This window comes from Helicoverpa armigera, chromosome 10 (genome assembly GCF_030705265.1).
Source record: "Helicoverpa armigera isolate CAAS_96S chromosome 10, ASM3070526v1, whole genome shotgun sequence".
NCBI lineage: Eukaryota > Metazoa > Arthropoda > Insecta > Lepidoptera > Noctuidae > Helicoverpa > Helicoverpa armigera.
This window is the reverse complement of record NC_087129.1, coordinates 10,455,043-10,482,018: the sequence shown is the minus strand read 5'-3', so window position 1 is coordinate 10,482,018 and position 26,976 is coordinate 10,455,043. Positions and strand designations below refer to the sequence as shown.

The 26,976-nt window shown below is 38.4% G+C and overlaps 3 protein-coding genes across 8 annotated transcripts in view; 2 read left to right on the top strand and 1 right to left on the bottom strand.

The window, feature by feature from the left end:
- The window catches only part of LOC110371020 (SH3 and multiple ankyrin repeat domains protein 2), a 218,359-nt gene extending 208,256 nt beyond the window's left edge, over positions 1–10,103 (top strand). For 5 of the 6 annotated variants that reach the window (XM_064036445.1, XM_064036443.1, XM_064036444.1 and 2 more), the window contains 12 exons: positions 1,557–1,761; positions 2,706–2,814; positions 3,125–3,232; positions 3,476–3,568; positions 3,801–3,896; positions 4,211–4,340; positions 4,793–4,922; positions 5,245–5,359; positions 5,709–5,875; positions 6,198–6,314; positions 6,587–6,714; positions 7,625–10,103. In XM_064036445.1, the coding sequence (XP_063892515.1) occupies positions 1,557–1,761; positions 2,706–2,814; positions 3,125–3,232; positions 3,476–3,568; positions 3,801–3,896; positions 4,211–4,340; positions 4,793–4,922; positions 5,245–5,359; positions 5,709–5,875; positions 6,198–6,314; positions 6,587–6,714; positions 7,625–8,207 (1,981 nt within the window). In that variant the 3' untranslated portion in view covers positions 8,208–10,103. Of the gene's footprint in view, positions 1–1,556; positions 1,762–2,705; positions 2,815–3,124; positions 3,233–3,475; positions 3,569–3,800; positions 3,897–4,210; positions 4,341–4,792; positions 4,923–5,244; positions 5,360–5,708; positions 5,876–6,197; positions 6,315–6,586; positions 6,715–6,941; positions 7,022–7,624 lie in introns of all 6 variants that reach the window. The other variant, XM_064036446.1, reaches the window with a different exon arrangement.
- A 51-nt stretch (positions 10,104–10,154) lies between these two features.
- Positions 10,155–22,364, bottom strand: LOC110371022 (WD repeat-containing protein 19). The gene is made up of 21 exons (XM_064036447.1): positions 20,820–22,364; positions 20,493–20,650; positions 19,947–20,171; positions 19,655–19,865; positions 19,230–19,510; positions 18,704–18,963; positions 18,326–18,546; positions 17,987–18,109; positions 17,038–17,237; positions 16,497–16,697; positions 15,965–16,176; positions 15,741–15,828; positions 15,142–15,339; positions 14,021–14,905; positions 13,802–13,910; positions 12,756–12,905; positions 12,399–12,492; positions 12,201–12,310; positions 11,948–12,115; positions 11,419–11,495; positions 10,155–11,342 (listed from the first exon to the last, which is right to left on the bottom strand). Exons 1-21 carry the CDS (start codon positions 20,832–20,834, stop codon positions 11,231–11,233), a joined length of 4,098 nt encoding a protein of 1,365 aa, XP_063892517.1. The 5' UTR covers positions 20,835–22,364; the 3' UTR covers positions 10,155–11,230.
- A 977-nt stretch (positions 22,365–23,341) lies between these two features.
- LOC110371002 (probable arginine--tRNA ligase, mitochondrial) lies at positions 23,342–25,460 on the top strand. The gene is made up of 3 exons (XM_021327050.3): positions 23,342–23,493; positions 23,568–24,666; positions 24,863–25,460. The coding sequence occupies exons 1-3, from the start codon at positions 23,464–23,466 to the stop codon at positions 25,360–25,362; spliced, it is 1,629 nt and encodes a 542-aa protein (XP_021182725.3). The 5' UTR covers positions 23,342–23,463; the 3' UTR covers positions 25,363–25,460.
- Positions 25,461–26,976: the final 1,516 nt, after the last annotated feature.

The window sequence follows — 26,976 nt, the reverse complement described above, 5'->3', positions numbered from 1 at the left end:
CGATGTAGTGAGTTGATTGCTTAGTACAACAATAACGTATAACAAAAAAAGATATTTGTTTATTGCTAAAATGAAGTATTTCTACTTACAATAATCTTGACAATATTTTCTCAAAAAAATTACGAGCACAACGATCGTAACTCGATTTACAGAGCGAATAAGACACCAAAATATGCCTTCAATGTAATCGCTTAAATAACGTATCTTGTTATACGTTATTAACGCAGAAAGTTTGATTATGTAGGCTTAGTTTGTTTCGTGCCAAATAAACGTAAAGTACCGCTACTGCCTTGTTTCGTAAGCTTCCGTAATTTTTCTTCCTGCCAAAAAAACGTAAGGGTGGGATACGCTACTATGGCACTAATTTATGTAACAGCCAAAATGACGTATGTCAACCAGTTTTTGAAAAATAAATTTTATTAAAATGAAACCGTATTTTGATTGACCAAAAAGTTACATTATTCTGTAGCCGATAAATAAAGTTTTATTATTAGTAAAAATCAGATATCTAACTACTATAGATATGCCACAAAAAGGGCTATAAGATAACAGTAGGTGAATTTGAGTTGTTTTCGGGCTCTCCTGAGAAGTTGTCATTTTGGCCTTACGCTACTCTAGTTCTTAACCCACGATTTGAATCAATTGCTTCGTATACGCATCTGCAACCCTAGGCAATTTCTGCATTTCTTTATATTTTTTGTTTAAATTTTACCCTAAAAAGCTTCGAAACTGTTTTACTCTGTAGAAGCTACACTATCTCTCACTAATATGGAGTATATTTTATCCCGGTACGGGAAGTAGATCGCGGCTGAAACCGAGTGTAACAATGAAGCAATGAATCGAAACAAAATGTAGTAGGTACTTACGTAGTACGAAATATGCGCACAGCATCTGTTGTATCTGGGTGACATCACAATTTAATACTTGTAAACAAGCCAACAATACACAATGCCTTGTACTTTGTAAACATAATAAATAACATGTTAACATAGGGTCAGTCGCCAAAGGTCGGCTTTCTTTTGTACCAGTGACAATGTAAACGAAGATGAATTTGTGATTAATAATAATCTAATAAGTGGTCTACAATTTTAGCGGTGCGAACTATAAAGTGCTTGATTAAATAACGGTGTAGTGCATGACTACCTCTTTTTCTTTTCGCCGAAAATTATTTAATCGGCATCAATGGGGAATTACAATAAGGTATTGGCAGAACTTGCCTCGAAACTACAAAAAAATATGTAAGCGGCCATAATTTAATAACTTACTACAAGTTCGTTATTTAAATTGCACGAGAATAAAAACTAAAAATAGACTACCTACTACCAAATTTTTTTTTTTTTTTTAACCAACATACCAATTTTGTATAGTCAGATTCCGTACTTTCTGGCTTAGTTTTTCATTGTGTAGGTCAATAGTAGTCAATAATCTCATCTGTATAGCCTTTTCCCAACTATGTCGGTGTCGCTGTCGACATCCATCCATGGACCGCACCAAGCGTTGTCAATAAAAAGTTCCATACCTTAAACACACATAAGACATAATTTCATCCTTCCCAGGTACGGCAACATGGAGACCAGAACAGTGGTGCTGCACCGCGCCCGCCGAGGGTTCGGCTTCGTGCTCCGAGGTGCGAAGGCATCTTCCCCCCTCATGGAGCTACGTCCATCAGAGCGATGCCCAGCACTACAGTACCTGGATGACGTGGACGCCGGCGGAGTGGCTGATCGAGCGGGGTTGAAGAAGGGAGACTTTCTTGTGGCGGTAAGCAAAAAATTAACCTCTCTCGTATGCCTGCCGTTGTAAGACAGTAGAACATCAATTGTCTTGCGGTTATATGCGTAGCGGTTACAAGGGGATTGTTTATTTATTTATTTTCACCAACAACTTATTTATAAATTCAAACACAGATTTATTTAAAATTTGTCTTGAGTGAATAAGTCAGTTCCAGCACAAGATACAGGCATGCACAACACTCACAGAGATGTGAGGTCGGCTGTAATTAATAAAGGGGGTTAAAGTTCACATTAGATACTCCACGTGTCCATAGCCTTGGGGGTTTATCCCGTGGTACGAATATATTCCAATTAGCAGTGCTTGTCAAACAATGACTTCTCGATGAGGCTTTCTTGGCCAAAAGAGCGTTGATTAGAATTCGACATACCAGTCTCCAACCAACAGCAATTAGGTAAACTATTCAGAAAACATTCGCTTCTTGTTACATTGTTTTACAAAACATACAAACATCGTAAATAGACAAACAATAATTTCCGTTGCCAAATGTTTCATTCAAGACTCGACCGCCGAATATATGGCCGTGCTTCTCAGCTATAGAAAAGTAACTTTTTTACGTGAGATTGTTTTTGTTTTAATAACAATTCATTTCTAATTTCGAACTAAAACACTTTTCTGGAACGCTTCGAAACAATTTTCAAACCTTATTTCAGTACTTAGCTCAGCTAGAGTTCGTGACCCTTTAAATTGCATCTTGCTACCGGGTCAACTTTCTTCATACCTTCAAACAAGCACCCCATCCTTTCACCTTCTTTTTCGTCAAAAACAAATGTAATTAGTACCTCATTTCTATATTATCTTCCAGTCTCAACTTATTCTTCAAACTTTAAACCAGCACTCCCTCCCTTCTTCGGAACCAACTGTCTCTAGTGCCCCATTTCATACAATTAATTTTGTATGTTTGCCGTGTACAGATAAACGGCGAGGACGTGTCGTGTGCGTCACACGAGCACGTGGTTGAGCTGATCCGCAGCTCCGGGGCACTCGTCTCCATGACTGTTGTCTCGTTGAACAATCATAATGGTAAGTTGTTAAGTTCTTTCGTTTTTTATATTCAATATAAAGCCCAGTCGTGTTTAGGGACTGGATACTCAATGTAAAGCCCACTTTTGTCTGGTGAATGGATCTCCGCTGAACTCGGATACATTCAAGACTGTTCGGGTTCGAAACCTTCTTTTAAAAACTTTTGGGGAGACGACTTTTTTATGTTGTGCATTTTATAGATGGAACCCTTTGTGCGCGAGTCCAGCTCGTAATCGACTAAATTATTTCTGATTGAAATTAGTTATTTGAATAGATACCCTAACATTTCTAACAACCCTATTCTTTTAAGGTAACAACGAGAACAACACGTGTACGGTACCCACAAGCAAGTCTCAGAACCAGCTGTCCAGTTCTGGTCGTCCTTACGCAGCAACACTCCCCAGGAAGGGCGCTGGAGGTAACTATTTTATAATAACTAACTATCCCGGAGTTAACTATCCCTGCTGTGATTAATGGAGTGACACCACACTATAAACACATTTTAGAGGTCCACTTGGGCCTGATTTCACCGACAATATTTGTCTTAACTTTTTAACCGGAACATTTACTATGAATGTTTATGTTGAAAAAGTAAACAGTCGATTGAATAAAAACGGACTAGGGCCCAGTGAAAATATTATATCGTGAAATTCGTCTTCAGGTCGAGCCCCTGCGCCTGCGCCTCCACGTCGCGATCCGAGAACAACATTAAGCGTGGGACGAGCAAGAGCCAAATCTATGGTCGCTGGGCTTGGTACGTATCCATCTTAACAACTAGCTCATATGACAGATTCAATAACCTATCTATCTATTGATTTTCTTACTAGAGATAGCATTATGACATAAGTCACAAATAAGTAATGTGAAATTCATCGGTAGTAAAAAAATCTCCAGATAAAATAATATGCTATTGTAATCCTAGGTGAAAGTGCTTCTTAGGTATCACAGAATTTGCTTATAGTCAACAAAAACTATGACTTTTTCAGAAAATGGCGGTGAAAAAGAAGAGAGTTGTGAACCTTTGAGTGTGGCGGGCAAGTCATCATCAGCAGAGTCAGTTCAATTACCGGGAGGCAGTAACAGTTAGTATTTTCTTTTTAAAAAAATGTGATAAAAGAACACCAACATATAGAGCCACATTCTTAATAAACAAGTATGTAGGTAATTAAAGTTTGAAACCGTATCGCAGTAATAACCTTAAAGCTAATACGTTATACATTGATGACATTGTTATAAAAGAAGTCAGTTAAAAAAATCAAATCCAGATATCCATCCAGACCGTTTTTACTCCAAAAAAAAAACTACACAAAAAAAAATTAAGACTAAACATTTATAGTACTCAATAATTGGTAGCAAACGACCTCTATACCCAACTTCACGTTCTATTATTCCCCAGACGGCACCCCGGTGTCGGGCACGCCGGTGGCGCCGCGCACAGCGTCCATCCGAGCGAGACCTGCCTCCAGCCGCATCACCGCCGCAGAGCTCGAGGAGCTCTTCCAGCGGCAGGCTGACGCTGATACCATGTATGTAGACTACTATATAATACGACTTACTTAAGTGGGCGTGCGTATTTTTTTTTAATTTCAAATAGACCTATAAAAGCTCATTCGAAACGTCAAACTAGATGCCCGGTTCCACAGTGTGGGTCTCAAGGAAGAAAACCGGGAAGAAACTTCATAAACTCTTTTTTGATGGGATAAATTTTTAATGCTGAATTTTGTATAGACCTCATCTCCGCTTTCAACAGACTTGAAACTAGCATCATCGGAAGCGCTTTATTCAATACAACTTTGTTACTATTGCAACTTATATGGGGTATAGGATCTATAAGACATTTTAATATCCCTCATGCTTATCAGAGCGAAATAAGGCTAACCTTAATGAAAATGGTTTAAAAAAGTACGGAACAACTGAGATTCAAAAACTATCTTGATTTTGTAAACGTAAACCTAACGTACAATTTAAAACATTTCAGCCTAGGCAACAACGCGATGATGACTCGTTCAGCGTTCCAGGGTGGTTCCAACTCCCCACCGTACTCGCCTGCGCGGGCGCCTACAAGGGTGTACGCTTCTGTGGCTGAGATGAAGCGGTCACGAGGAAAGGTAAGTTGGAAAGACTTCAACAAGTATTTGAACTTTATAGCTCTGAAATTCGAAAAAAAAATAATGGACAAGATCCGAAACTCAAAAGCCTAATAATATTGTATCTTGGACATCACTGACTGTTAGTAAAACAATACAGAATGAGGAAATCTGGTTTGTCTCTATTTTCATGTCGGGGGTTAAAATTGCCATTAAACAAGCTTGGTGTTGTGTATTGATCTTTTGCCTCTTCCCATTTGCGTGGCAATGCATAAAACAAATACGTACCTAAATAACAGAACAAGCTTCCTTATATCACATGGTCATTTATTTATTTCTACAGTTATGGAGCAAGTCAAGTAGCAGCACGTTACGCCGAGACTTCCACTCGACGCCCGACTTAGCTGCCGAACACACCGCCCACCCGCCACGGACACGCTCTAGCGAAGATGTGCATGGTATGTGATTCTTTCAGTTTTATAACTTGCACAAAGACAATGAGTCGAATGGCTGAAAAAACTATCAACGTTGATGTTTTTGTTTGTCTCTCCAAGTTCCAAGATTGTCACAATACTGACTAGTAGTATGACAGTAGTAATACAGGTAAATATCTGGAGCTAGCGATGCTTGTATTCCCACTTTTATAAAAATAGCGAAGCCCTGGGATTACGACCTAAAGTACTATGTGGCAAAACCCTCCTATTATGGAGTAACGACCTATCCAACAAAAGGATGTGTGATAATACAAGTGCTTAATCTTGTCAAGACTAAAACTCACATACCAATAACATTATATACCTCTTACAGCACCAGGTCGCGTGCCTCCCCCCGCGCACCCGCCGCCGCCGCCGCCGGTGGCGGGCGCGGCGCCGGCGTCCACGTTCCGCCCCGCCGACCAGGCCAAGCTCTACGCCTCGCCCCGCGACCTCGAGACTGTGGCCTACAGGCCCACCAACAATGATAATACGCACAACGTTAGTATTACCCACTGTACCGTACACTGTATTAAGCCATTGTACCCATTCGTGTTTATTTGCGAGACGCAATTGATTCTCTATTGTCTTATAATAATTATTGACTAAACTACAATAACGCTATAGCCGTTGTGAATCGAAAGTTGTGAAATCGTCATACGATTTTTTTAACAGTTACTTTCTAAAAAGAAACTCACATAAATACTGTCACGAAACTTGAAGAATTCAATAGCAATATCAAAAAAAAATCCCCCATTACCCATTCTCTTGCTGATTCAATTCAAATAATTGTGTGGTTTATACTGGAACCTTCGCTTTACAGAGTCGTAAAGCAACATCGTTACGGTCGTGGGCGGGGCCGAACCGGCCTCAGTCAGCAGATGACCACACCAACCAATATGCACAGCCCTTCAACACGCATAAGGGCTTTGTAAGACAGGTAACTAAGTCCTGCCATAGAAAGTAAACACCAATCTTATAAAATACATTTCTGAATTTCGCAGGACTAAATATGCATCATCCAGTTCAAGGAACAAACTTTAAACAATAAAATTGAATTCTACACTGCTTTTCTGCACTTTCGGCTTGAATTTTAGTTTTTGAAACCGATTCACCTGTTTAGGATCCACTGTGCCACAGAAACAAATAATATTTTTGCGTCAGAAGTTACAAACACATAGTCCTAACGTGAAGTAAATTACCTACTTTCAGAATTCAACCCCAGCCCCACCAATACCTGAGCCAGACTACAGCATGTCGGAATCTGATGACGAAGTGGACGCCAAGCCCAAAGGCGAACCCGCGGCCGTGGCCGAGACCAGCGCCAACAGTAACGCTAGGTGAGGCTTATTGTAACGGCATAAGGTTCAGTTTTGTACGTCGAGTATGTCACAATGTTTGGGCAAATATTGGAATATTGGTGGTGCCAGTTTCGTGTTAGGCTCTCACTTGTTTTAATCATGTAAAAGTTTGTACTAATCTAAACTTCTGAACTTCTAAACACTATTGATTACTTCAAAAGAGCACCCAGAGAATGCAATGTCTTAATGAACCTTAACATTTTCAGGATACCAATATACGCAACGATATTTGAGCATGATGCGGAATAAAATATTTAATTTTGAGCTTTGATTCTTAACGGATAAGGTATAGTTTCAATTGTCATACGATTTCATGTCGCTGGGGAAGCGCTTGTGTGTTTGTCGGTCACCATCACTGAAAAACCGCATACGACTGCGAGTCACATTAATACTTTCATTACAAGGAATCGTTGCATCATTATGTCCTTTGTTGTCCTTTGTTGAGCAAAAGATTTCATTAAATATACTTAGTTTAATTTTAAATCCAAAAGAATTCAATGTTTTCAAACAGTATAGAGCACATGGTTGGTGGTTGGGTCATTGTTTTATTTCCAAACAAGACACAGCACTTTATAGATTTAAGTGATTTTCACAGGGAACACGTTATTAACTTTCTTATCATTACCATTTTTGATGAATTAATGTTTTACGTTGTTTGATTAATATCTGTGGGTGTTGTTGTGTTTGAAGTGATTTAATTTAAAATCCTGCTGAAAAAATATTTTTGATACAAATTAATCTTCTCGATTTAGATTTCCAAAAAGAAAATGAGTTACCTAGTTTTTCAAAATTATAATAGTTTTAAAATATTTTGAGGTTTGCTGAAAAAACGAATCATTAAAATATCTAAGCATCACAAATTTTAATGAAACCGTACGTTAAATTCCAGCGGGAGCAGTTCCGGTTCAAGTTCGATGCAGCACTCGTTCTCAGTGGACGAGATCCAGAAGATCCGCACGCGGCTGAAGTCGTCGAAGTCGTGCGGCGACGAGCTGGGGTCGCGCGACGACGGCGACAACAGCTCCTCCGGCGTGTCGTCCGACCAGGAGGCGCAGGCGCGGCCGCCGCCTCGCCGCGACAAGGTCTCCTTCTGCGCCTCCGTCACCGTCAAGTCCTCCAACGACGTCATCAGCACCGAGCCCGTGCACTCCTCCAGCGAGAGCCTGGCGCCGCCGCCGCCGCCCATGGCCCGCCACAACTCGCTCACGCGCAAGCGGGCCACCGCCGCTCTACTGCGCGGAGCCGCGGGCAGCACGCGCGGACGCTCCGCGGCCGAGCGTCTGGGCGTGGACGTGGATAAGGCGCCCGGGCGAAGGGCCCGGGCAGCAGTACTGCTGGCGCAGCTGCCGCCGCCGCCCGAGGAGCCGGCGCCGGCAGCGGAGGCAGCACCGGTGCTAGCACCGCCGCCGCAGTTCAGCGACCGCGTGCGGGTGGTGGCGGCGCTGCCGAAGCGGCTGGCACACCTGCAGTAGCCGCTCTTATGAACTACCCTAGATAATAAACCTTCACTTTCGTACCCTCGTCGTAGGCTTACCCGTACCGCCGATGAGCGAGAAACGTTTTGTAATCGAGCGACTAAATGAAACCAAAGATTTATAGTATTTATTGTTGAGGAGTTAACATTGATATAGTTGAAACTAATTTTTATACATTCCCTTATTAAGCTAGTATTAACATGCGTTTCACGATTCATTATTATTGGTATTACTTTACTGTTATATACCCGACGTAGCGGTTTTATTCTGTTCGTTGTAGCAAATTTATTTAATTCTAATTCCTATGTTATAATTTCAATCCTTTTACAACGCAACCAAGTGCCATCGTGTCTATGATTTTAATATATTTTTATAATATATATCTGTAAATATTTTACGAGAGCTATTTTCGAGTTAAAAGAGTGGACCAGACGCGTAAATACAAAAGCATCCGGCCAACATATTATATATTGAAAAATCAGATTATTTATTAAACACTGGTATTTATGAATGTTATTAGGTACATGAATTATGTATATGGAACATATTGCGCTGTGTTGATCGATCGTTATAATTTCATTGTTTTCATTATTCGTCCATGGGTACGCAGACATGGTCCACTCTTTTGACGGCATATTATTGAATTATTATGTTTACAACGGCCGTGAAGGCAATTATTTGAATTGAATGTGTTCTCATAGAAGACTAGCGCTTGAACCAAACTCACTAGCGTTTCATCCGTTCCATGATATTGTAAAGATTTTATACTAATCGAAATACATCCGTGCGTCATTTAGATATAGTTTATATCGCCAAGAGAGTGTAACACCAATTTTTATATTTCATTAATCGATTTTGTATCTTATTCTATTGTACTTTAGATATCATTTTTGCAAAAATTGTATTTGTGACTCTTCGAAATTATCTTATAAATGAATAACTCAGAGGTGAACTCTCACTTATGTTTAAAATCACTTACCCTTTTGCTTTTATGAAAAGGGAAGCGAGATTTATCTACCTATTGAAGCCCCTATGCGGTGTATCGAAATCTTACCTGATATTTATAATGCCAATTTACGACAAGTGGTCTGTGGATAGCATTCCCCTTCTGTCACCGTGTCTGTAAACTGTTGCAAACACTACCTAATTAACATTCAGCCTAATGCGAGAAGCCATTTTGGATCTTATGTTCATTGACGTTAAGTTTTATATTGTTTGTTGGTAGCAATAGAATTTTTACAGAAAGTTAAGCCCCCTGTTTCGCGACACCCGGACTCTAGAACTATTTACCAGATAAAATAAAATGTTAGATATTATCTTTAAATGGGATGTTGAGACAGGAGGCGTTCAATGTTAAAATTAGCTGAATATTAGCTGAATTTTAAAATAGTGAGTCGCATATAGCCGACTATAGCCTCCACATGTATTATTAGCACAATCAATGAATTTGTTTATTAAAGTTTGTATTATTTCGTTATAATCGTCTTGTCATTATTTTAAGTTGTATAAATGTATTGTCTACTTAAGGCATAGATAGGTAGTGGTAATTATTAGGGCAATACTTGATTGTAGAGTAACGGTCGGTAAGTGGGGGCGGCGAGTTGGCCTGACGCTCATTTGACTGCTCCGCACTAACAAGTAAAAACACTACAATACTATTCTCTCTTATGAAATTTCTTTAAAATCATGACTTACATCTCAGAGTATGAGAATTAATTTAATGTTTTCTACTAAAATCTTATGAATAGAGTGAATCAAATGAGCGTCAGTTTCCAATCAGCTGTGGTTTTGTATAATACAATTGTGTTTCGCGTTTCATTTGAATCTCAGTATCGGACGTGTAACTACAACTTGGTATACTTTCAAATGAAAAATTAAATGTTTCATCACTTATTTACTGAAGTTTTATTTATTTACTTTACAATACGTTATTATAAGGCCACATATCTTAATAACTTATTTTTAATACACATTTTGTTCATAAAAAAAAATACAGTCTTCAGATATATCTATGAAAATAATTGTCTGTCATCTAAGCTTTCAGCTTTAGAAGTGATAATAAAAATGAATTAGAGACATTTTACAAAACAACAATGACTATGAATATTTAGATCTGATAAATACATCGATAAAAGAAAACAACACTGGCTGGTCACACTGTGACTCTTGTATATAAACAAAAAAAATATGGCACCAACAACGTCCATAGACGTCATTGACAGATCTGTAGAAATGTTGGCTTTCGAAAGATAAAACCACTCTAGTACCTAGTACTACAAATATCTTATTCCAATATAATTTGGAAAAAATCTGTGTCATCAATCAACCAAGTTAACTGTCAAAATATCATTAGCATCGACACAAATGACATCCTTAGACTAAAACCTTATTCTAACCATAGAGAGCTAATATTACAACTACCAATAATATATGAAAATGGACGGATAGAATTACTCAATCACAAACATTATATCACAACAAAAACAGTGTTATCTCAAGGCGTTCACAAAGAATATAATCAAATAACCTTGGCGATAACGGCGGGATTTGTAATACTTTAACACGGAGGGAATTAATATTAATTTAAACCTTATTTCAAAGGAAATAAGGGTTAATTTATTTTTGTGTTTTGTTTGAAGGACGGGATTGCTTAAACGGCGTGTGTCTGCACGTGTTAAAGATGACATTCTTGCAGACACAACATGCATTAACTTGATTCAATTTATTTGTGATAGTCCTGTTTTATTAAAGTAATGAAACTTGCAACAATATTTTTAGTATTTTGCAAAGGCTTTTTTTTTGCTTTTATATTAGTCAGAAATTCGGTGCATCACTCCTCAACATGCTTTAAAATGTGTCCTCTGAATTTGTTTCAAATAATAAGATATCCTTGAATCTCATTTTTTTTAACTGCATAAAAATCCAGTTCAAGATATGCCACGTGATCAAAATAGTCCCTAAATTAAATCGAGAGCTAAGTATAAATACCTTCCATTAAAGTTCATACATTAATATGAACTCTATTCTGTAGTATTAAGATCCATGTAGGCAGCAACATCGTCGATCTTAACGAGACGACGGTAGTCGACGTTTTCACCACACATCGGACACTTGCCTTCTTCTTGAAGAATCCTATAAATAAAGGAAAATATTGTTTTGAAATTATTATGACATCGTTACATGACAAGTCATGAATATAGAAACTTACTCCACAAATTCGCTGAGAATAGCTGGAAAATCGCACTCTGGACACGCCGTCAAATCATCTTTCACTATGTGGAGCCCCTACAAAATGACAGAAATATTTCATTTTTTTTTTTTGTTTAAGTGTCTTTGGTAATATTATGGGTTTAAAGGCTCTGATTAAGCGGTGTTTATATGACTATGGTGTTCTGTTCTCAAGTACAGTTACAGTGATCTATTACGCCACACGTCAGCTCTGCTTGGGGCAGGGCCGCGCTACACTGCGGGCAGGGACAGGTTACTGCGGCTATGTAGTACTCACGCTAGCCAGACAGAAGGGCACGTCAGCCTCGCAGCGCGCACACGTCAGCTCTGCTTGGGGCAGGGCCGCGCTACACTGCGGGCAGGGACAGGTTACTGCGGCTATGTAGTACTCACGCTAGCCAGACAGAAGGGCACGTCAGCCTCGCAGCGCGCACACGTCAGCTCTGCTTGGGGCAGGGCCGCGCTACACTGCGGGCAGGGACAGGTTACTGCGGCTATGTAGTACTCACGCTAGCCAGACAGAAGGGCACGTCAGCCTCGCAGCGCGCACACGTCAGCTCTGCTTGGGGCAGGGCCGCGCTACACTGCGGGCAGGGGGAAGTTACCGCGGGGGCAGGGGGATCGCGGGCCCCGTGGCGTACTACGCTCTCAATCTTCTTCACATACTTTGGATCAATCTGAAGAAAATAAAACATAATTTTTATTACAATTGCAATTGGCACAAAGAACTAGATCAAATTCAGTAAGAAAAAAATTGTGCACCTGAGACCGATATTCAGGCTGCATCAACACTCTGGCCCAGTGATAAGCCTGATGCTTCAACCCAGCGCGACTGCACTCGATTACCGTCGATGTCAATATCGATACTTGATCTGCAATAAAAATCGAATCGTTGTGTATTTTCATGCTTGCTAAATAAGACCGACATTTTTGCAACCAATGACTGGAAATAAAACTTACGCTGTGGTGTTGGAAAGAATGTGACGTCAGCGGCAGTACGCAGCAGGAGTCTCGCTGCCAGATCATGACGGCCACGTTTGACGTGGGTACGCACCTAAAATCACACAAATTATTCCAACGCTTACATTTACTTGATAATGTAGAGGTAAAGACTTAAAATTCGCACTTGATTGAAACTCAAAAACAATCGAGTCAAAAAGTAGTACAAAAAGTATGATAGGTAACTTTTTTTTAACCGATATTTCGGCCGAATTGCACCGACCGAGATTATGGGTGAATTCGCAAACTCGCAGGTAGGTATGTACCTACATCGATTTTCCACGTGATCACACTTCAACTTTTTACAGTTCAACTTACCAATATGTAACTATGCAGTAAGGCGATGGCATGCCTCATGTCCCTGGGTACCGGCATGCGCGAAGCTCGCAGCGATACGCACATAGCGCGAACTACGTCGCGAGCCTCGCGGTATTTACCGGCCCGACATTCTGCTCCCGCTATTATTATCTGTGAAGGTATGATGATATTTTGACGGTTGGTTTTTCCCAAATGTGATGAGGTCGGCTATCATTGTAACGGGATTCAGCTGGGTGCTCATCATCCTACCTAACCTCTTTTCCAAATTTTAACAGGGGTTCGAAACCGGTAACGGCCCTTTCACACGGCAGTCCAGTTTTTTGCAGGATACCGTTTTTTGCAGAATCCTGTTTGATCGCTAAAGATATTATATGATAGTGTTCACACGAGCAAACCGTATGCAGGATCCTGCAAAATGCTGTCCCCGTCGATTTGAAACTGGAACGTTCGTCCAGTATAAAGCGGGAATCTTGCAAAAACGGACGCTGTGTTCACACGTAGTTCAGTTTTGCAGGATACAGTAAAATGCCGGTCCCGCAAAACTGGACTGCCGTGTGAAAGGGCTGTTACTAGGAGGAATTTAATTGAGAGCTAGCTAACTTCTGTGCACAGGTACGAACTTGTGGCCATACCCCTCTCTCTCCTCCGCGATTCATTTATAGCTCACTAATACAACAATGGTTTCTGAACTATACCCGAAGTGCGTATTTTTTCTCCACCTATCTACTTAACTGACTAAATTAATGATGGTAAAAAATACGATGATAAAAAAGCTGTTAGGAGTGATATCTGAGAAATAGGGATAATCCTATTTTCTATATTATCATTATAGTTATAAACAGTCACATCACATTACGATCATAAATGACTATTACTATTGGTATTTTGTTTTGGAACTACATCTACAGTTATAAGGAAAAATAACTGGTTTTCCCCTTCCGATAAAGTTATCTTATAAATTAATACTGATCTATTGAATTGCCTATCATACATGAAAAATGTGTATTTTATCTCCCATCTTCCTTCTTTCAATAGTAAATTCTTACCGCAGTTTTAGCAGCTTCAGCAAATTGTCTCTTGGCCATATATAGTCGGAATAAATGACGGGGCTCACGCGGTGTACCATCTGTCTCTCCTAATAGAAATTCTATTAGCCTAAAAACATACAACTGACATTAAAAAAAAGGCAAAATTTTAACAAAAAAATAATCCATATTACCCAATCCCAAAATATATAACCCACATTTTTCGTTTCTATTCCTTACCTCCTAGTAAGCCTTTCATCATCACTAGCAGCAGCCGCATCAATAGCAATACTAATTGCCTCATTGTCCTCTTCCTCTGACCCCCCACTCCTCAACAAATGCGACATTGCCTTACTATACTCCCCCGCGTGGAAATAAAACTTCCCCGCCAACAAATGATTTTTCTCCCCCTCAAAATGCAAAGCCAAGCTCTTAAAGTCCTCTGGCCTAGCTTGAGAAGTTTGTATCAATATTTCTCCATATAATTGCAACTTGCCATTCTTCCTTGCCAATTGAAACGCTTCGTCGTAACATAGAGACATTACTAAGAACTTGATAGCTGAAGTCGGATCATCACTGTTTTGGAAGTAATTTGCTACCATTTTTGCGCCTTGTATGGACTTTGTTTCTTGGACTAAGTTAACCGCTTCATCAATATCGTCTAGTTTATCCAAGTTGAGACGTATTGCTGCTTCATAATCCTGTGCTTTGAGATAGGACTTCAAAGCATCGTGGTATCTCCCTTCTGCTTCTTTAGCTTTAGCATACTGTATATGTATGCTTGGAGAATTGATTTTTGGGAGTAAAGCTTCAACTTTAAGCCAGGATTTGAGTTTAATATACAACGAAGCTGCTTTTTCCGTATTCCCTGCTTGATCATATAAGGCAGCTGCGTGCGTATACTGTTTTTCTTCTTCGAGTAGTTGAGCGCATTCTTTAACTAGCATGATATCGTGAGAATGTTTCATGGCAGTGGTCAGTCCTCTCATGACGTCACCACAACGTATCGACATACGAGCAATCCCGGCTTCGCATTTGTCGTTGTGCTCTTTAACTTTAATGTCGTCTGTGTTTTCAGTTATGAGGCTTTTCTCATAGTTTGATAATGCTTCGTGGTAGTCGGCTCTGTAAGGAAGTTTGATAAGTCAGTATTTCATGACAGAATTTTTCAATTCGCTTGGGGTAGTACATGGCAGTACATTAGGTCCCACCTAACCTACTGTCCTGTACTTGGCTCCATCTCTTTTTTTAGATAACTGTCAACATTCCATTGACCTGTTTTGGACAAGGGAATTCTTCAGGGATATCTTCCGTGTAAGGACAAATTTCCCTGGAGCCAACCTACCTGCAATATTACTTACGTGAGCTCCAAATGCTGTGCCCTATGCAGTGTAATAGCAGGCGCCTTAGCTGGACAGGAGACAGCGGCGATGTCGGCTGCACGTGCCCAGTCCCCGCGAGCCGCGTGTAACTCCAGCGCGTGCAACGCTCCGGCTGGGGAGCTTTCAAGCCAACGAGCTGCTGCCGAACCTTGGCATAAACAGGCGCAGAGAGTTCCGCTGGGGAATAGCGTTATTTTCATTACCGTCATCATCATAATTATCAAAATCAGTCTCATCATCAACATCATCAAAATCAGTCTCATCACCGATGTTGTTATCCTTATCATCGGTTTGCCTAAATGCAAGCAACGGATCTTCGATTTCCCAGGTCGGATCCCAGGAATAGATTCAGAAAGTTAGTGGAATATTACCCACGTCTAAGTACAGTCAACTTCAGATCAGTGGTAACAGTTTTATAGGAAAATCGTGCTTATTACTATTGCGTTAAGGTGCATGACAGTTACCACTGATGTGCAGTCTACCGTACAAGGTAAATGAAAATAGTAATGGTTTTGACAAAAATTTAACACTATGTGATAAAGATGCAAAAAATACGATAAGAAAATCTTAACACTTACCATAATATGGACAAATCCTCAATATGCGAAGCGTCTTCAAGAGCCCATACCATAGCCACGTCACTAAGCCTCGTATAGACACGGATTGCTGCAACGAAATTACCTACTGATTAAATATCACCCATATGGAGCAGAACAAATAATGCTTGAAAGAAACCCAAAGATCGATTTTCATGTTTTCTTTCTTCCACCTCAAACATTTTTTTTTCTTTTATTACACTCACCAAACTCCACATTAAGTTCAGCAATAGCAGCTTCCCCCATCTTCCTCCACAGTTCCGGTTCATCCACAGCGTCACAGAATAACCAAGCTTCGCTGAACCGTCTCAACGCTAACAACTTGTCTATGTGACGACGTTGATTGGCTAAACGTTTCTCTGTATCGGCGTCTGCTAGGCCGCTTGTATTGTGCGAGTCTAGGGCTAGTTTAAGTACTCTGTAGATAATAAAGAAAAAGGAAGACTGAATAAAATTGAACGAATATGAAATCAAGTAAAAATATACTTCTAACAGAAAAACAGTGACTGTAGATAACAAAACAAAGCATTGATCATAACTCAGTTGATGCACATGGCTATAGATATCCATAAATATCCATAAATAGCTGTAAATATCCATAAATAGCTGTAAATATCCATAAATAGCTGTAAATATCCATAAATAGCCGTAAATATCCATAAATATATCAACATCCAGAAATGTCTGTAAAGCCTTGACCACCATACCCAAAAAATCTTAGAATGTCAAAATACTCACGTTCCCCCACTGCCATAACAGTAAACATCTCCAGAGAACAGAATCAGCGGTATCTGACCAGCCAACAGCGGCGTAATCCCCACCAAGTCTATATGAGAGCCGTTGATAGAATTTGCCGCGTAGTAGTAAGTCTCTATCGCCTCGTCTGTGTAGATTATGAACACGTTGCGGTCAGATAGGCAGATGTCCCAGATTATGCCCCTAAACAAAGAGATTTTATGTCAGATTTTAGACTAACTTTAAGCAACCTGGACTATAAATAAACTCAGAAATCACCAACCCGCATTGGGCAAGCGTGATTAATTCTCAATCCTTCTACGTGTGCGAAAAGGCCCAACGGTGGGACGTTGAAAGGTTGATGATGATGAGGTACCAATAGGAAAAACTATAGTATGAATAGGAAAGGAAGATTTTGGAGGAGGAAAGAAATTCAAATGAAGAAGAATTAAGACTTTAGGAAAAATAATGAAGGTATTTTGGTGAAAGATTGCTGAAACGTGGCCTTGCTAGAGTATATACTGGTATATACAGCTGTGACTACCTAACATCAGCGGCCTGCGAGCGCTGCAGCGCACACACGTGGTCGGGCGCGGGACAGTACACGTGCACGCGGCGCCGCTCGTCCAGCACGCAGGCGCGGGCGCCGCCGATGTCGCAGTACACGCCACGGACGCCGCAAGCATGCCGCCAACGGCCGCAAGACCGCCATTCTTCCACCCCAAAGTATTCTACGTGCCCTTGCTAGAGTAAAAAGAAACCTTTAACTTATAGACTCGAGCTCTTAACAACTGTAGAGATAGAACCACGGCCGCAGGCACGAATTCATCGGGGAGTGGCTCGGCAGCGGTGGAGTCAAGGGCTAGGCGCATTCCAATCCAATTCATACAATTATATGGAACTGGACTCGAACTGGAACCCGCGGGGGGCGAGGTCAAACTAACGCCAGCGCTAGCAGTTGATTCCCTGCTGCTTATAGACTCAGTTTATAAGTGCGGGTACTCGCATACTAACCTAACCCACTTATTTTGCTGGGCCCAACAGGGTCCATGTGAACTATTTATAAGCACTACCACCTAAGAATACATGTGGAAAGCAATGAAAGTATTGAGTATATCTACGCACGAGACTGTAGAACGCATGGCTTGTACGAGACAATTGAACAGATTTATGAATCAGAAAATGTCCCACGTGAAAATAGGGTGTGAAACAGAAAATAAAACATTATTATAGACTCATTGTGGACATGAGTCAAAAACCAGAAAATCAATTAGTTAATTGTAACTTACATTTCAATACCATTTACTAACAGGAATTTCCCAAAATAAGATTATTATTCATCGATCATTAGTATTAATTTTGGCAAATCACCCTAAATAAAAACATACAAAAACAAAATCACATAAGCTCTTGGTACACCGGTCTTCGAAGTTATTTAAAAGTTTATTGGTATCTAGGCAACGGAACACCAAACAGACAGCTACAGTACTTACATCAGTGACGAATATAAAGAAGTCGCTTGTCAGATGTATGTCGACGATCTTAGCTCCCTGCATGTGCGGCTCGGGGAACAATATGGCTTCTTTCTCCGGCTGTGATGGATCCACTTGGTCAATCTGTAGAAAGAGATAAATAATTCTTATCTTCACCTCTCAGAAACCGGATATTATATTCCTCCTAGAATCAACTCATGTTTAGTTCACGGATCATCCCTAGAAAGTGGAATAGGGTGCGAGCCGAAAGTTTTCATGTAGCATGAGTAGCAGCTATTGTCTCTGTAGCATTCTTTTGTTTCAAGTGTTGATGTGCATAACCCTAAAATGACCACTTACTGCATGCAACATAGCTCGTCCTTGAAACAGCGCGGCAGCATAGTCCCCAGCCAACGTGATGACATCTATGGCTGCTGGGTATTGCCTCCTCGTGGCAGCTCCTCCCGCAAGCGGGTAGAACCATGCTAAAGTGCCGCTAGCACAGCACACATGGGACCCGCCTAGAGCGATCACGCTTGGTTCTGTTGGTAGTGTGTAAGTAGCGAGAGCTGCCGGTTCCGCTACGAATAAGAAAAGTTACATCAAGATATACTAGAACAAAATTGGAAAGGGTATAGGATATTTCTATTGGCGGCCTTGGAACAGGCATATAATGCGGAGGAATGAGGATTGGGAAGGTTTTGAGCAGGAATGTGAATAAAGGGGCAGATAACTTACACTTATTAACAGGTTCCGGCTCATCCCCCACAGCAATACACTGATACACAGTAGCCTCAGTGAGACTGGTGAGCGTTATAACTCTAGTACCATACGCCGCATGTAATGGCGGCAATGCAGTCACGTAGACGTTCAGATACGCCCTACCGGCCGTCGCAAGCAGACGTCCATCAGAACTCCATGCGCAACGTTCAGCACCGCCTGCTGGCATTACTGACCCTGATACCTCGCCGTTGTTCCATATTGCGATTAGTTTTAATCTGGAACAAAAAAATCCAATAGGAAGAAATTTGCACCCACCCTCTTATTATAAAACGTGGTATCAAAAATATTGAAAAGATTTTTTGTTTACACTACGATTTTACAAAAGCTATAAGTAGGTAATATAGCACCAAAATCTCTAATCATGGTTGTATTGTCGGAATGAAGTTCTGAAACTATTGAAGTAAGATCTACCTTACTACTACTAAAGCTAATTCTCATCAAGCTAGACATTATTAATATGAAATTATCATGAAGGACTTACTGGCCATCACCACAAGATGCGGCAAGTCCATTACAAACAGCGACATCAGTCAGATTATCTTTATGATTCTTCACTTGAAACAATTCCTCACCAACCTCCTTGATATGAGTTGATATTGCTATAATGAACCCTGCACTAAATCCTATTAGAATGTAGCCGTCTCCGTACCATTTGTATGAGACTATTGAGCCGTAGCGCTGTTGAAATGCTAACTCTATGGGATTTTCTGGGTTTAAGAGGTTGTATAGGTATAGTGTCCTTTTACCAACTACAAGACTTATCTGGAAAAGAGAAAACAAATTAAAGTTGTTAATTTCCATTTCTTTACTTATTTTTCTTGGTACGGAAAAGTCCACCTGACTTGCCTATAGAATATAATTTCAAGTAACTAAAACAATTAAGCTAGCACTATAAATTCATCTTACTGTATTTTCCCCAGCAACTCGTTCATCAGTCTTCATCTCGGAGAACTGCAGATCATTTGGTATATCCCTCAGAGATATCATCCTCAAAGTGTCACCATCAGAATTGTTTATAGACAAACTCTTGTCTTCGGAGGCCAACACTAGGATACTGTCCTTATTCCATGCTGCACATGTAATCTTTTTTGTGTGTTTTCCTATTATTGGTATTCTCCTGAAAAATTATATCAAGGCTTTATTAGCTACCTATCTATCTGCCAAAATAACAGACTAATAAAGAGAGCAGTTTGATTACTTTGTTGTATGATGATTATACAAGGCAAGATTCCCTTTCTGTGTGCCAACAGCTAACAGAGGCTCTCCATAAGCCCAAGCTATACATGATGGTGGTTCCCTTAGCCCCGTCTCTATGTTGATCCTCTTATTAGCATGGCACTCCCATAGTAAGACTGTGTTACTGTTGGGTGTTATGATAGCTAGGTAGTCTCCGTCTTGATCCCATTCCATACCTGCGCATAGACTGAGAACATTCCAAATTAATGTGTTTCATTTGATCAATTTTGAGAAAAGTGTAAAAAATAAACAAATGGAGTGGTGACATGTTGGCTGAGGCAGTATGTAAATGGTGAAAAACTATTATATGCAATTTCTAACAGGTGCAACTTTATCTATACATCTATACATAGAATATAATAAATCTGTAAGTAGAGAAGAATTCTTTGTACATTGAATTTATTGAAAAAAGATACAGCCAGCATACTACAAGATAGGATAACCAAAAGAACCTTTTTCTAGTGTGGAACAAAACTGTGGTGTAAAACTAATTTGATTACTATCTCACCCCTGTAGCTTCATTCTCTCCATCAGTTGTCCAGACCTGTCATGTACAGCTACTGTAGCATCAGTACCAGTTGTAGCCAGCAATGAGTGGGACTCTCCTTTCTGCCATAGAAAATATAGCTCACCCATCCCATGGGGCTGCTCAATAGTGTATAGTAACTGGAAATGATAGTAAGATCATTGTTATTATTTGAAACATCCAAAAGCTGTAATTATATAGAAATATATTCCATACAGAAACGTTTAGACTATATTTATTAGAATATTTATTCTCTTTTGGAAACATATACAATAAATATTAGCCATTTAAAATGTTTTGTTTACTTACTTTGGGAGTTGTCATTGTTGTTTGATTTTTGTATTACGTATCAAGTCATGTAGCCTGCATGAACAGTACGAATAAATCTCGTTTACTGCTGTTGGCTATTATAGTTCGGCCGCTCAGAGAATGCGTTTCTGACACATCGCGATTGAACTGACGACGTAACTTTGTAATGGCGTTGCAGTACGATAAAAATATTTTTGCTGGTTGTTTATCGTTTTAACAATTGTTGAGCATTAAAACAACATTATTATATCAATAATAATCAATGAATGTTGTAATTTTGTGCCAAATTGAGTGTCAAATAACTTGGTAAACAATATTTTTCTAAATCTATACTGCGCTATTACAAGGTTATGTCAGCGCTTTATATTTGTAGTGCTGTGCTAAAAATAACAGGCAAGTATCGTAATCCGTTCTGGTTGATGGTTCTTATACTTAATACTTTATACGTAATACTTATAATATAAAATAATAAGTTTTGTTTTTCTTTTTAAGAATTTGAAAATAATGGACTATAGGATAACTTTTATGAAATATAAAAATAAAACTATGATCAAAATGAACGCGCGAAAGAAAGTAGCATTTTTATATTTAGGTTGAAAATGGTAACCCCAAATGGCATCATGGGCCGTCATTTTGTGACGCTAAATAGTCATTTGTTAGCGTTTCGTGCGCTAAGACTAAGTGCCCTGCCTCATTAGGACGCCAATGGCGACGTCGCCGGCTACGTATCCAAGCAGTTAGTATTGAAATGTATAGAACCTAACTCACTTGGCGACGGTTTGGTAACGTCGCCAAATTGGAGGCGTGGCCACGAGCTACAGTTCCCTATGTGGCTTCTGGCTACCGTGGCAACTTGGCGACGTGGCCACAGTAGCCACTATAATGTACACGGTAAAGCGCACCTCCCTCACACAGTCGCCAATGTGGTCGCCAGTCAGCTTGCAATTTCTTGAGCGACGACGTAAACAATTGACTGTCGAGACGCCATGGCCACTCGACTTGGCGACATTTGGATGCCAGAAGTAGCCAGACCTGTGCCGCTGGCGACGTCGCCATGGCGTCCCAGTGAGGTAGAGCTCTAAAAACCTGATTTTGGAAGATTTTGACCGAGATATCAGGATTGATTCTGTTATTGATAATACCTAATATACACGTAATATACACGTAGGCGAAGATGATGATGAAGACACCACCTCCTCAAGCGAATCGGAGTCTGATTAACATTCTGTACGCACATTCAATTCAATGTACTTACTTTATTGCATAGAAATACAGATTGTAACTTTGTAACAAAGAATAAATAAAACGATTTTATTATATGAATATTACCTTTTTTTGGTTTCCACTTAAATAACTAAAATATAAATTTTAAATGATTCCGCCAATTTAAAACGAAAATAATCTTAAAATAATGCGGCGGTTTATTTTGGGGGAACGGTAACGAACTCAGTGTTATGTTGTGCCCATCACTAGTCCTGACTAACTGATAGGTGTCAGGAACGCATTCTCTGAACGGCCGAACTATAATTTTATGAATTTTTCATTTTACAGCATGTTATGTTGTTATTATTTGGTTGCTAAGCAACTTCACGTTTCCGGATTCCTGTGCATGGATCGCATGGATGGGGATCATAATCGCTAAGCTATTTCTTATTCATTTTATTACCAAGCCAGCCTTTGTTTTTCATATTAATTAATAAATTTCATAATTTAATCATAACATTTTATATACAAAATCTTAGAAAATAATCCAATTTGAAAATAAAAAGTAAAACTACACAATTTCATTATTTGACCCCAAAATGTTGCCATCTACCTTACTGTACAGTTCGCACTTTAATTTGATAAATATTTTAATTTTGAAACTCTCTTACATGAAATTAATAGATAATTTTATTTTATTTTTGCAGCATTTAGCTGCTATTCACTCAGAAACTTAAAATATGGATCAATTATTCTCCATATTGTTCTGTAAATATGTGCCCTACTTAGGAAGTAATAAATCAAATATTTTAAGCGATAATTAGAAAATAATATTATGGGAAGAAAATAGTATATATATGTACGAAATTCTTCGTAAATAAACCTTTACATTGCATTGCACATTGAATATAATTCCCATTTTTTTGGAGGGTTAAAATGGGACGATACAGAAATCTTACGCTATTTACAAGCACAAAATATTTTTATAAGTACCTCATAGGTACTTCGAGACCTTTGTAGAGTTAATTGACAAAAATGTACACCTCCTTCTTAAATCTCCTTTGTAAAAATAAAGCAGTACTTGCTTTATTTCATAGTTTATCGGATCTTTTATTTAAATTTTACTTGATGTTTCGACATAAAGGAATAGCCAATCCAAGTCCTATTCAGAGTACAGTGTATTGTATAAATTTTAATATTTATTTTATTGAATACTTAATTAAATTATTACAAAAATAGAAACAAGAATTTACTTCAGACATTCACAGACAGTAAAAGTAAAATCCACAATTAAAGCAACTGGTAACATTACATGCTTATGTCACTCTCATGCTTGCTGATCTAGGTTGTTATTCAACTTTCTAAAATAAAATAAATTGAAGCAACAACTTTCTATTACAGAGCACTGTTATTACTAACCTTAATTTAACTCTAGCACAGAATGAAACCAAAAATAATGTTGATTGATAAGGTTTGTGTCTTAAAATGTCCAAGTTTCCAACTAGAATCTAAGACTTGTTACATTAAATAATTTGTGTATTACAGATTATTCCTCACAATGTTGATAGAAGCAGTGTCATTAGAAATATGAAGAATATAAGTGTGTCTTATAAACATAATGAAAATAAATACCTAGTCAATGTCCTGAGTAAAACGGGACAAAGTTTTGAAGACACCGGGCAAAATCAAAGCAGCATCAATGATTTGTCATTTCAAGTAGAGAAAAAGACCTTTACACAAAGAATTCTAGAAAGTTTCAAGTCACCACAACCAAGACACGAGGTCAAGCCAAAGAAAATAGTAATAGATTTTAGTTCACCAAATATTGCAAAACCATTTCATGCGGGACATTTGAGGTCAACAATAATAGGAAACTTTATTGCAAATATAAATACTTATTTTGATAATCATGTAACTAGGCTTAATTACTTAGGAGACTGGGGCACACAGTTTGGATTGCTTCAGTATGGTTTAAGAGCAAAGAATATTGATGTAAATGATTTAAAGAATGATCCAATTAGATGTCTTTATGATATTTATGTTTATGCCAACAAGTTAGCATCAAAAGATGAAAATGTCCAAAATGAGGCCAGAAAGTTCTTCTCAGATATAGAACAAGGCAGAATGAATTTGGAGAACTGGAAAAATATCCGTCAAGTAACTGTACAGGAATTGGAAAAAGTATATCAAAGATTAGGCATACATTTTGATGCATATCATTGGGAATCAGATTACAATGGTGGTGCAATCAAAGATTTGATGACATTATTACAAAACAAGAACATTATTCAAAAAGATGAATCTGGAAAGATAGTAGCAAAAGTTAATAACAGAGAAGTAGCTGTATTAAAAAGTGATAATTCAACCTTATATCTGTCTAGAGACATTGCAGCATTGCTGGATAGATACAAGCAGTTTGACTTTGATAAAATGCTGTATGTAGTTGATAATGCTCAGACGGATCATTTTGCAGCACTCTTTGAGATTGTTAAACAAATTGATCAGAAATGTACAAATGGATGTGAACACATCAAGTTTGGCAGGCTCAAAGGCATGAGCACTAGAACGGGAAATGTAGTATTCTTGAATGATATTTTAGATGAAGCTAAGAAAAAAATGCATGAAAAACAAGCATTATCAAAGAGTAAGGATAAAAAATCTACCTACACTAATTTTTCTAGAAGTTACCTAGGCCCTTAAATTAAAGATTACATCTATGTTGTCTTCTTACAGATTCAAAATTAAATTATTTATTTCAATATCATCTTGAAGAGCACTTCCGGAAGTCAAAAATTATAATGAAAAATGTGGTTGTGAACTGGCTGTTCTTTTTTTTTCAGATACCCGCAGTGGAGCGATGAATGAAGAGACGTGTGACATTTTAGGCACTTCAGCAGTGTTACTTAATGATTTAAAGCAAAAAAGGCAAAAGGACTATACATTTAGTTGGGATAAAGCTCTTCAGAGTGAAGGTGACAGCGCAATCAAACTGCAGTACCTTCATTGCCGATTATGGAGTTTGGAACAAAACTGTGGAGTATCATTACCAGATGTCTGTGACCCAAACTATATACCTGAAGAAGTTATTGGAGATGTTATAGCAGAACTGGCTGGATTTGAACATATTCTACATAGGTCTTTAGAGGAATATGAAGCCTGTATCCTAGTCAATTACCTTTTCCGCTTAGCAAGGCATGTAAATAGGATGTTTAATGAAATAAGAGTAAAAAATGTTGATTCTGATTTGGCAGCACAAAGGTTATTAGTATTTCACTGTTCGAGGATAGTTCTCAAAACTGGACTGGAGATTTTAGGTATAAGACCTCTTAATGAAATGTAACATAGATGTATATAAGTACATACATGCCTATATTAGTATAGTATATATTTATATTGTTCATTGTAATTATAATCGAATAAAAAAATACTATTTATGAATCTCATTTTATTTATTTATTAATCGTTATGTGGTTTATTTTTACATATAGATATTTTGAGAAACTATTTTGAAACAGCCGCGCCGCGTATCGACATCGGCCATCGATCTCGGCTATGGATCATCTTGATTTCCCTCCAACACAAGCTGAGAAACACATTGACATCCGGATCCTGTCTACAACAAAGATACAGATAATTAATTTAAAAAAATCGATCTAGTTTGAGTTGAACTTGCGCACCACGAGTTCCGTACTCACTTTTTTATTGCATCTTCTCCCTGGAAATATTGGATATTATTGACTATGTTAATATAACTAATTTATTTACATTAACATAGTCAATAATAACTGAATATTTTATTTAATTATTGTTCGCACATAGGCTCCATTTAAAATACGAAATGACATATCTATTTATACCCTATTCACGGAGGCATGAGCTAAAAGGTAAACAAACCATAAAAAGGGTTCTTTATAAGTCGCGATTGAAGTAGTGAACATTCGTACTGATATTATAAACTAGCTTCCGCCCGAGTTCGGTTATAACGCGTTTCCAAGAGAATTTTTCAAAAGTCCGGGATAAAAACTATCCGTGATGTTCTTTCTCAAGGACAACTCTATCTCTGTACCAAATTTTATTAAAATCGGTTCAGTGGTTTAAACGTGAAAGCCAAACAGACATACAGAGTTACTATCGCATTTATAATATTAGTAGAGATTAATAATAAACTCTGCAATCTTTTCACTAATTTGAGCTTGCTTATTGGCGACGGAGTCATCTCATCTGCCTTTTAAGTGTATTTTGTTTAAGTGTAGTAAGTATGTAACATATCAATTAGTTATCATTTATCATAACACTTTTTGGCTTCTGAGAACCAAAACTGTACAAACGAAATTCGGGATCAGGGAATATTTTATTTAAAATTATATATTTGAGCGGACATTTAATACTAACAAAAGTATAAAAAACCTACTGTATTAATTTTCAATAATGTAAGTGTGTCAATAAACAACGAGAAAAAAATGAAAATTAGTAAGTAATTTTTACTTCTTTAACTCTTGTTTTTTCTTGAGCAGTAATGAAAAAATACGTATACAGCCAAAATGAGAAAAATTTAAGTATGAGCAAATATTTATTTCTATCAGAGCACAGACCCCAATAACCAGCAAACTTGTGAAGTAAGGAACCCTAAGGATCTCCATTTGAATATGGTTAATTATTTGCGAACTGTTTTATTAAGTTTTACATTCGATAATAACTAATTGATTTATTTAGTTTTCATCAGAAATCATTAAATAATAAAGAAATAAAATAATCTAAAATCAATATTCACCTTGTTCCTTTTAGCTGAATAGAATGGGTTCCGGTGCTTCATTTGAAATTTAAAAGTAATTGAAACTTGGTTATGGTCTTCTCTACATCATAGACAGTCTAGAGACACGTCGTATTGATGATGGCCACTCCCGATTTGGTGGGAATATTCAAACGTACACTTCTTTATAATTTTTTACAAGCC

What these genes read in the sequence shown, in the direction of transcription:
- LOC110371022 (XM_064036447.1), bottom strand. An exon ending in GCACAGCATTTGGAGCTCAC is followed by an intron (nt 14,906 to 15,141) that starts GTAAGTAATATT and finishes ACTTCCTTACAG; the next exon opens with AGCCGACTACCACGAAGCAT. An exon ending in ATTCTTTCCAACACCACAGC is followed by an intron (nt 12,311 to 12,398) that starts GTAAGTTTTATT and finishes TTTTTATTGCAG; the next exon opens with ATCAAGTATCGATATTGACA.
- LOC110371002 (XM_021327050.3), top strand. Translation starts at nt 23,464, where the DNA reads ATGAAACCAAAAATAATGTTGATTGATAAG. An exon ending in AAATAATGTTGATTGATAAG is followed by an intron (nt 23,494 to 23,567) that starts GTTTGTGTCTTA and finishes TGTGTATTACAG; the next exon opens with ATTATTCCTCACAATGTTGA. An exon ending in AAAACAAGCATTATCAAAGA is followed by an intron (nt 24,667 to 24,862) that starts GTAAGGATAAAA and finishes TTTTTTTTTCAG; the next exon opens with ATACCCGCAGTGGAGCGATG.